At 46.2% G+C, this 9,916-nt stretch overlaps 1 protein-coding gene across 1 annotated transcript in view; it reads right to left on the bottom strand.

Moving 5' to 3' along the window:
* The window catches only part of txlng (taxilin gamma), a 12,032-nt gene extending 2,117 nt beyond the window's left edge, over positions 1-9,915 (bottom strand). The window contains exons 1-7 of the mRNA XM_069687926.1: positions 9,786-9,915; positions 7,428-7,549; positions 6,862-7,009; positions 3,556-3,647; positions 3,028-3,198; positions 2,757-2,951; positions 72-191 (exon numbers count right to left, since the gene is read on the bottom strand). Of these exons, the coding sequence (XP_069544027.1) occupies positions 72-191; positions 2,757-2,951; positions 3,028-3,198; positions 3,556-3,647; positions 6,862-7,009; positions 7,428-7,520 (819 nt within the window). The 5' untranslated portion in view covers positions 7,521-7,549; positions 9,786-9,915. The remainder of the gene's footprint in view (positions 1-71; positions 192-2,756; positions 2,952-3,027; positions 3,199-3,555; positions 3,648-6,861; positions 7,010-7,427; positions 7,550-9,785) is intronic.
* Between the last annotated feature and the right edge of the window lies 1 nt (position 9,916).

The following is a 9,916-nucleotide window of genomic DNA, read 5'->3' as shown; positions in this document are numbered from 1 at the left end:
CAGCACCAACAACCCTCCTGAACACCACATAAACATTTGACAACTGCAACAGACAAACAGGAAGTGCTCACAAAATCTCTCTCCCGCTGCTGCTTCTCCTCCACTTCCTTCATCATCTCGGTGATCGTCTGCAGCTTGGCGTCCATCAGCTGCTGCTGCAGCTCCTTGTGCTTGAACACTTTGTCAATGTGCTGCAAGATGGACAATCACATGTTTACAGCTGATCACCTGATCAGAACTCTAACAAACACCAAGAAGTGATGAGGTCGCTGTGTAGAACAACCAGCTCCCAGCTGAGTCCTTTCAGCGGTTCAACAGTATGTTCAAACATATTACAGCTACTCAGGTATCATCCATCAGTGATGTCATCATCCATCAGTGATGTCATCAACCATCATTGACGTCATCAACCATCAGTGATGTCATCATTGGTTTGTGAACGTTATGAATCCTCCAGTTCAGATTCTGTCCGTCACCATCTTTGCTAGTTCGGAGCGGTTTGGAGCAGGAAGTGACCATATTTGGACGAGCTGGGGGAGGAGCCAGCGCTGGATCTGACCAATCCGATCGGAAACCTGACGATACTACGTCCCGCCCACCGATAGCTGTAACCTGACTGCACCACAGGCCTGTCAATCAAACAGACACGCCCCCAAAAACAGGTCTTCTTGAATCTTCTTTTCTAATGAATGAGGGATTATTTTCAGATGGACCTCCAGAAAACTAAGAAGAAGGAGTGACTTTAGCTAACAACACCGTTTTATATCCAGTCTGTGTTTTATATCCAGTCTGTAGTTTTATATCCAGTCTGTGATTTTACATCCAGTCTGTAGTTTTATATCCAGTCTGTGATTTATATCCAGTCTGTAGTTTTATATCCAGTCTGTGATTTTACATCCAGTCTGTAGTTTTATATCCAGTCTGTGATTTTACATCCAGTCTGTAGTTTTATATCCAGTCAGTGATTTTATATCCAGTCTGTACTTTTATATCCAGTCTGTACTTTTATATCCAGTCTGTAGTTTTATATCCAGTCTGTGGTTTTATATTCAGTCTGTTTTATATCTAGTCTGTGTTTTATATCCAGTCTGTGTTTTATATCCAGTCTGTAGTTTTATATCCAGTCTGTGATTTTATATCCAATCTGTGATTTTATATCCAGTCTGTGTTTTATATCCAGTCTGTCCTTTTATATCCAGTCTGTGGTTTTATATCCAGTCTGTACTTTTATATCCAGTCTGTACTTTTATATCCAGTCTGTAGTTTTATATCCAGTCTGTGGTATTATATCCAGTCTGTAGTTTTATATCCAGTCTGTGGTTTTATATCCAGTCTGTGGTTTTATATCTAGTCTGTGGTTTATATCCAGTCTGTGTTTTATATCCAGTCTGTGGTTTTATATCCAGTCTGTGGTTTTATATCCAGTCTGTAGTTTTATATCCAGTCTGTACTTTTATATCCAGTCTGTAGTTTTATATCCAGTCTGTGGTTTTATATCCAGTCTGTAGTTTTATATCCAGTCTGTGGTTTTATATCCAGTCTGTAGTTTTATATCCAGTCTGTAGTTTTATATCCAGTCTGTGGTTTTATATCCAGTCTGTAGTTTTATATCCAGTCTGTAGTTTTATATCCAGTCTGTACTTTTATATCCAGTCTGTGGTTTTATATCCAATCTGTAGTTTTATATCCAATCTGTAGTTTTATATCCAGTCTGTGTTTTATATCCAATCTGTGGTTTTATATCCAGTCTGTGTTTTATATCCAGTCTGTAGTTTTATATCCAGTCTGTTTTATATCTAGTCTGTGTTTTATATCTAGTCTGTAGTTTTATATCCAGTCTGTAGTTTTATATCCAGTCTGTTTATATCCAGTCTGTGTTTTATATCCAGTCTGTAGTTTTATATCCAGTCTGTGGTTTTATATCCAGTCTGTGGTTTTATATCCAGTCTGTGTTTTATATCCAGTCTGTAGTTTTATATCCAGTCTGTGGTTTTATATCCAGTCTGTTTTATATCTAGTCTGTGTTTTATATCTAGTCTGTAGTTTTATATCCAGTCTGTTTTATATCTAGTCTGTGTTTTATATCCAGTCTGTAGTTTTATATCCAGTCTGTGGTTTTATATCCAGTCTGTTTTATATCTAGTCTGTGTTTTATATCCAGTCTGTAGTTTTATATCCAGTCTGTGTTTTATATCCAGTCTGTACTTTTATATCCAGTCTGTGGTTTTATATCCAGTCTGTACTTTTATATCCAGTCTGTGTTTTATATCCAGTCTGTAGTTTTATATCCAGTCTGTGTTGTATATCTAGTCTGTACTTTTATATCCAGTCTGTGGTTTTATATCCAGTCTGTACTTTTATATCCAGTCTGTGTTGTATATGCAGTCTGTAGTTTTATATCCAGTCTGTACTTTTATATCCAGTGTGTGGTTTTATATCCAGTCTGTGCTGCTACTGTCCTTTGAATCTGTTTTTGCATTTTGTCCTTGACCAAATCAAAGCCTCTGTTACTTCCTGTCCTGTTTGACCCAAACTTAGTTTCCAGACAGAAGATGTTCTAGTTTCCAGACTACTAGAACCTTTCTCTGAACCTGCAGCTCTAACACACTTTCCAAGGTTTGGTACCTTCCCCTGATTTACTATTTCATCACTTGCTTCATAGAGAATAAAATGCATTTGAGGCTTTAATGTGAACAACCATGTCCACCTGATCCAGGACCAGTCACCTGGAGCTCAACAAGAGAACCAAAGCTCACCTCCTCTCTGAGCTCGTACTGCTCGATGAGCTTCTTGAGCTTCTCAGCCAGCTCCATGTTCTCCTGCCTCAGCTTGGTGTTGTGTGAGCTGTGCTGCTCCATCTGCACCTCGATGTCACCCAGGGTCATCTGGAAGTGCAGCATGGCCTCTTTCCTCTGCTCGTCGTACTCCCTGGACCGCTGGGCGTTCTCCTCCTGCCGGGGGACGGAGGAGGGAAGGAACGTTGAGGGTGACAGCGGCAGTGCGTCGGCTCGGTGCTCGGTCACGTACCTTCAGAGTCTTGTTGTGTCTCTGCAGCTCCCTACAGAGACTCTCCAGCTTGCTGCGGGCCAGGATGGCCTTGCTGTGCTCCCCCTGCAGGTGGACCTTCTCCTTGACGATCTGGGACTGCTTCTTCTGCAGAGCCTTCAGCTGCTTCTGCATGCAGCGGCTCTCCTCCAGCTGAGCAGCACACAAAAACACCCCATGACCAACGACAAACCCAGACATCTTTTCTTGGATGAATAAAAAGGCACAACACATTTATTCATCGTCTTTGTACGAGACAGCTGTTAGAAGACACGCGTTGTTGCAGTGAGAAGTAGCTGGACAGTTTTAACGCTGTTCCTCCAGTATTATCATGGCGTGTTACACAGTTGTGTTGTTTGAGCTGCAGCCCCGGAGGTTTCCAACAGTAACAGATTTTAACATGGTGTGTTTGACAGTTGTATTATTTCAGGTGTCCAACAGACTGACAGCAGCTCTGATCTGCTCAGTGATCCTCGGACTGATTAACGAGCACTCAGATGTTCAGCTCACCAGGTCGGCGTACTTCTTGCACAGAGCGGCCAGTTTCTCCTCCGGCGTGGCTAGAGAGTTCAGGGCCTGCATCAGAAGAACAACCTCCTTCCCTGCAACACAAACCACACACACACACTGAAGCACCTGCAGCATTCAGAGCTCCCTCCAGAGAAAAGGTACTTATAGGTCATTCCTTTCTATCACTTTAATTAGAATCACACAACTACTTTATTAACAATACGATGATGAAAGGTTTCATCTCTATCTTTACACAGCATTTTGCCCAGGAAGCCTGTTTCGGAAAAGTCTCAACCGTCATTTGGATTAATCCTTTAGATTCTGTCTGATAGCAGAATCTTTTTTTTATTAAGCTGTATGTGGTGATCATTTTATCCTCTTTGATTAACATGGACTCTATCTTCTGAAGACCAGAGGACCGAGGAGAGCTGTCCGTTATGGACTGTCCTCCAGTCAGCTGATCTCAACCTCTCTGATGAAGACTGAGAAACATCACACTGGGATGACGAGGGTCATCGCTGGAACAGGCAGTGTGTGAGATGTGTGAAGTGGTGTGAGATGTGTGAAGCGGTGTGAGATGTGTGAAGCGGTGTGAGATGTGTGAAGCGGTGTGAGACGTGTGAAGCGAAGCGGTGTGAGATGTGTGAAGCGGTGTAAGATGTGTGAAGCGGTGTGAGATGTGTGAAGCGGTGTGAAGCGGTGTGAGATGTGTGAAGCGGTGTGAAGTGGTGTGAGATGTGTGAAGCGGTGTGAGATGTGTGAAGCGGTGTGAGATGTGTGAAGTGGTGTGAGATGTGTGAAGCGGTGTGAGATGTGTGAAGCGGTGTGAAGCGGTGTGAGATGTGTGTGAGATGTGTGAAGTGGTGTGAGATGTGTGAAAGTGTGAGATGTGTGAAGCGGTGTGAGATGTGTGTGAAGTGTGAGTGTGTGAGAGATGTGTGAAGCGGTGTGAGATGTGTGAAGCGGTGTGAGATGTGTGAAGCGGTGTGAGATGTGTGAAGATGTGTGAAGTGGTGTGAGATGTGTGAAGCGGTGTGAGATGTGTGAGATGTGTGAAGCGGTGTGAAGCGGTGTGAGATGTGTGAAGCGGTGTGAGATGTGTGAAGCGGTGTGAAGAGATGTGTGAAGCGGTGTGAGATGTGTGAAGCGGTGTGAGATGTGTGAAGCAGTGTGAAGTGGTGTGAGATGTGTGAAGTGTGAGATGTGTGAAGTGGTGTGAGATGTGTGAGATGCGTGAAGTGTGATGTGTGAAGTGTGAGATGTGTGAAGTGGTGTGAGATGTGTGAAGTGGTGTGAGATGTGTGAAGTGGTGTGAGATGTGTGAAGTGTGTGAGATGTGTGAAGCGGTGTGAAGCGGTGTGGGATGTGTGAAGCGGTGTGAGATGTGTGAAGCGGTGTGAGAGTGTGAAATGTGTGTGAAGTGGTGTGAGATGTGTGAAGTGGTGTGAGATGTGTGAAGTGGTGTGAGATGTGTGAAGTGGTGAGATGTGAAGATGTGTGAAGTGAGATGTGTGAAGTGGTGTGAGATGTGTGAAGTGGTGTGAGATGTGTGAGTGGTGTGAGATGTGAGTGGTGTGAGATTGTGAGATGTGTGAAGTGTGAAGTGGTGTGAGATGTGTGAAGTGGTGTGAAGTGGTGTGAGATGAAGTGGTGTGAAGATGTGTGTGAAGTGTGTGAGATGTGTGAAGTGGTGTGAGATGTGTGAAGTGGTGTGAAGTGGTGTGAGATGTGTGAAGTGGTGTGAGATGTGTGAAGTGTTGTGAGATGTGTGAAGTGGTGTGAAGTGGTGTGAGATGTGTGAAGTGGTGTGAGATGTGTGAAGTGTGTGAGATGTGTGAAGTGGTGTGAGATGTGTGAAGTGGTGTGAGATGTGTGTGAAGTGGTGTGAGATGTGTGAAGTGGTGTGAGATGTGTGAAGTGGTGTGAGATGTGTGAAGTGGTGTGAGATGTGTGAAGTGTGTGAAGTGTTAAGTGTGAGATGTGTGAAGTGGTGTGAGATGTGTGAAGTGTGTGAGATGTGTGAAGTGTGAGATGTGTGAAGTGGTGTGAGATGTGTGAAGTGGTATGAAGTGGTGTGAGATGTGTGAAGTGGTGTGAGATGTGTGAAGTGTTGTGAGATGTGTGGAGTGTGTGAAATGGTATGAAGTGGTGTGAGATGTGTGAAGTGTGAAGTGAGATGTGTGAAGTGTGTGAGATGTGTGAAGTGTGTGAGATGTGTGAGATGTGTGAAGTGTGAGATGTGTGAAGTGTGTGAGATGTGTGAAGTGTGTGAGATGTGTGAAGTGGTGTGAGATGTGTGATGGTGTGAGATGTGAAGATGTGTGAAGTGGTGTGAGATGTGTGAAGTGTGTGAAGTGGTGTGAAGTGTGAGATGTGTGAAGTGTGAGATGTGTGAAGTGGTGTGAGATGTGTGAAGTGGTGTGAGATGTGTGAAGTGTGAGATGTGAGAAGTGTGTGTGAGATGTGTGAAGTGGTGTGAAGTGGTGTGAGATGTGTGAAGTGGTGTGAGATGTGTGAAGTGTTGTGAGATGTGTGGAGTGTGTGAAATGGTATGAAGTGGTGTGAGATGTGTGAAGTGTGAAGTGGTGTGAGATGTGTGAAGCGGTGTGAGATGTGTGAAGTGGTGTGAAGTGGTGTGAGATGTGTGAAGTGGTGTGAGATGTGTGAAGAGATGTGTGAAGTGGTGTGAGATGTGTGAAGTGGTGTGGAGTGGTGTGAGATGTGTGAAGTGGTGTGAGATGTGTGAGATGCGTGACGTGAGATGTGTGAAGTGGCGTGAGATGTGTGAAGTGGTGTGAGATGTGTGAAGTGGTGTGAGATGTGTGAAGATGTGTGAAGTGGTGTGAGATGTGTGAAGTGGTGCGAGATGTGTGAAGTGGTGTGAGATGTGTGAAGTGTGTGAAGTGGTGTGAAGTGTTAAGTGTGAGATGTGTGAAGTGGTGTGAGATGTGTGAAGTGTGTGAGATGTGTGAAGTGTGAGATGTGTGAAGTGGTGTGAGATGTGTGAAGTGGTATGAAGTGGTGTGAGATGTGTGGAGTGTGTGAAGTGGTATGAAGTGGTGTGAGATGTGTGAAGTGGTGTGAGATGTGTGAAGTGTGAGATGTGTGAAGTGGTGTGAAGTGGTTAGTGTAAGATGTGTGAAGTGGTGTGAAGTGTTTAGTGTAAGATGTGTGAAGTGGTGTGAAGTGTGAGATGTGTGAAGTGGTAAGTGTGAGATGTGTGAAGTGGTGTGAAGTGGTTAGTGTAAGATGTGTGAAGTGGTAAGTGTGAAGTGGTGTGAGATGTGTCAGATGAGGTGCTCCTACCGAATGCCTTGTCCTCTCCACTCTTAGCCTCGCCTCCAGGATCCAGCTCGGCCTCCCCCAGATCGCTGGGACTGTCCTCTCGGCCGGGAGTCTCCCCCCTCTCCTCCTCAGGGCAGCACAGCCCCAGAGGGAACTCTGGAACCTCCTCCTGGTACCACACACACACACACACACACACACACACACACACACACACACACACACACACACACACACACACACACACACACACTCTTGTAATCTTCTGTCTTGACAAGATTTAAGATTAAGTTTTACATAATTACATGCCAGCCTGTCGTTTTACAACATTCAACAATATTTTGTAAATAAGAATCCTTTGACTAAAATCCCAGCATGACCATGTTGGTGTTGCTCCTCAGAAGATCGTTTGGGGTTCATTTTTAAACTCCTCAATCCACCTCCATGACCATTGCAGCTTTGTTTTTTCTTTCTCCAACTTCAACTCCTCCATATTTGCTTCAACTGTTCATATTGCATCATCCAACTCTGCCATTATTAGAACTACATTTCCAAATGAACACTTCACAGAGAGAAGGTGTGTTTACCTGAGACGGGCTGTCCAGGTCAGGTGGAGATTCACTGCCTCCCACTATCCTCCTGCTCACCACATCCAGCTCACAAACTCCTGGCGTCTCCATTTGTGTTGCTCACCAGCTGGAAAGTTAACCTAAAAACACACCAGATCAAAGTCTTGTATTTACTGGTGAACAGTGAAGGCAGCATCACATCATGCCTGGTCGGGTTCAGTTAGTCATATCAACTCTATGTTGAACCACATCTACACCATGTGTCTGTCCCAGGTAGATCTACAGTATGTGTCTGTCCTTGGTAGATCTGTCCCAGGTAGATCTACACCATGTGTCTGTCCCAGGTAGATCTACAGTATGTGTCTGTCCTTGGTAGATCTGTCCCAGGTAGATCTACACCATGTGTCTGTCCAAGGTAGATCTGTCCCAGGTAGATCTGCAGTATGTGTCTGTCCTTGGTAGATCTGTCCCAGGTAGATCTACACCATGTGTCTGTCCCAGGTAGATCTGTCCCACACTGTCCTGTGTCTGTCCCAGGTATATCTGTCTGTCCCAGGTAGATCTGCAGTATGTGTCTGTCCTTGGTAGATCTGTCCCAGGTAGATCTACACCATGTGTCTGTCCCAGGTAGATCTACAGTATGTGTCTGTCCTTGGTAGATCTGTCCCAGGTAGATCTACAGTATGTGTCTGTCCCAGGTAGATCTGTCCCAGGTAGATCTGCAGCACCCAGTGTTTAGCTGGAAAGATCACAGTCAGTAATGATATATTGGTTCAATCTGGTCCGGAGACAGCAGCTCTAAGATCTGACCTGTGTATGTCAACATTATGAATCTTGAACACTCAAATTCCTGGAGAGTACACCGAGTAATCTTACACATGTAGGATTATACGTGTTGAAACACTGATACAGAGTCCGAGACTTTCACTGTGGAAAAAGGAAAAACACAAAATCCACAACGGCATCAAATTGAAATCCAATCATCTTCTCGTGATATCATATTATTACAAATGTGTGTCTCATCTGCATCACAGATCCAACTGTATTTTTTGCCCATACAGTCCCATTACAAACTGTGTTTCAGAATAATTTCAGACATGTAAACAAAGGCTTGCTGACAGCAGCTGTGGGTGCTGCAGGCTGACAGCACTGCTGCAGATCCAGCAGGTTGTTGTTCAGGTCAAAAATACCAACTGATCTGAAGCGAGCTCAGCTTTTACATGAAGAGAGGACGAAGCTCATCACCTCAGTCTTCACCCAACCAGACAGAAGCACACACACATGTATGACACACACTCCTGTTTTGGGGAGCCCCACGCTCAGGTGTCCCGACCCGACGACCCACACTCCCTGTCCGGCCTCCAAACACGAACCTTTCCTTTCCATCTCTCCGCTGAGACCAGCTGGTAGTTTGGAGGCCAAAGTGTATATTAAAGGATCGCGACAGTCTGGAGATGACGTCATTTTAAACTGCTTAACGTCACAGATAACTGACACAACGCAGACAACTTGCGGAAGTTACAAACGAGGACTCGGCTGGTTACCGTTTATGACATCAGCGAGCAAATCAGGGAACAATGTTGACTTTTAAATGTCGTGTTTTGCTCACATCAGCCTGTCAATCAGGAATAAACATGTTCATGTCAGCGTCGCAGCCGTTTCCTGCATCTGACAGACACGAGCACCGAGCAGTTAGCCGTTTAACCGGGCCGGTGACACCTCCCCGGGCCGGTGACACGAGCTCCCCGGGCCGGTGACACCAGCTCCCCGGGCCGGTGACACCAGCTCCCCGGGCCGGTGACACCAGCTCCCCGGGCCGGTGACACCAGCTCCCCGGGCCGGTGACACCAGCTCCCCGGGCCGCCCCGTGCTGCTCTCCGGTCAACCACAGCCGTCCTACCAGGGACGTGAGCTCACGGTAACCAACTTCAGAAGTTAAAGGAAACCCAGATATACGCAATAATATACATGTAACATGTAAGCCGAATTAAAGAACACACAATTTCGCGTTTTGAAAGTCCGAGTTCACGCAGTGTTTGCGCTGTCGTCCCCGTGACCGACGCGGCTCCGGTAAACCGAGGACGTCGTGAGGGGAGGCTGGTATGACGTCCATCGGGCTCGAGTTAGCCTCGGAGCTAATGGCACCGCGAGCATTTCATCATTCTCTCTGGCCGTAGATCAGCCTCCGACGACATGTCCGGGTGTCCTTCCGGTCACGCCGGGTGTCCCCCTGGACAGCACGGACCGCAGCGGACAGATGAACTCAACCCGCGGAGAGGACAACACGTCCCCGACGTCGGCTAACGGTAGTTAGCTATTGTTAGCAGGGCTGATCCCGGCTACCAGCTAGCCTCGCCGGCTAACCCGGGACGTTACCTCGGAGCACGAGACGTCGTCACGGCTGGACGGACCCCGCTCAGGTGGGACGGACCCCGCTCAGGTGGGACGGAGAAGCGGTGTGGAACCAGCACGAGACAGTGACAGCGGGTGAACGCGTCGCCGGTCCG

Source organism: Brachyistius frenatus, unplaced genomic scaffold, assembly GCF_029030835.1.
Source record: "Brachyistius frenatus isolate BFR_SWC_R1_liver_20210118 unplaced genomic scaffold, ASM2903083v1 Contig_507, whole genome shotgun sequence".
In the NCBI taxonomy this organism is placed as follows: Eukaryota; Metazoa; Chordata; class Actinopteri; family Embiotocidae; genus Brachyistius; species Brachyistius frenatus.
This window is presented reverse-complemented; position numbering and strand designations above follow the sequence as displayed.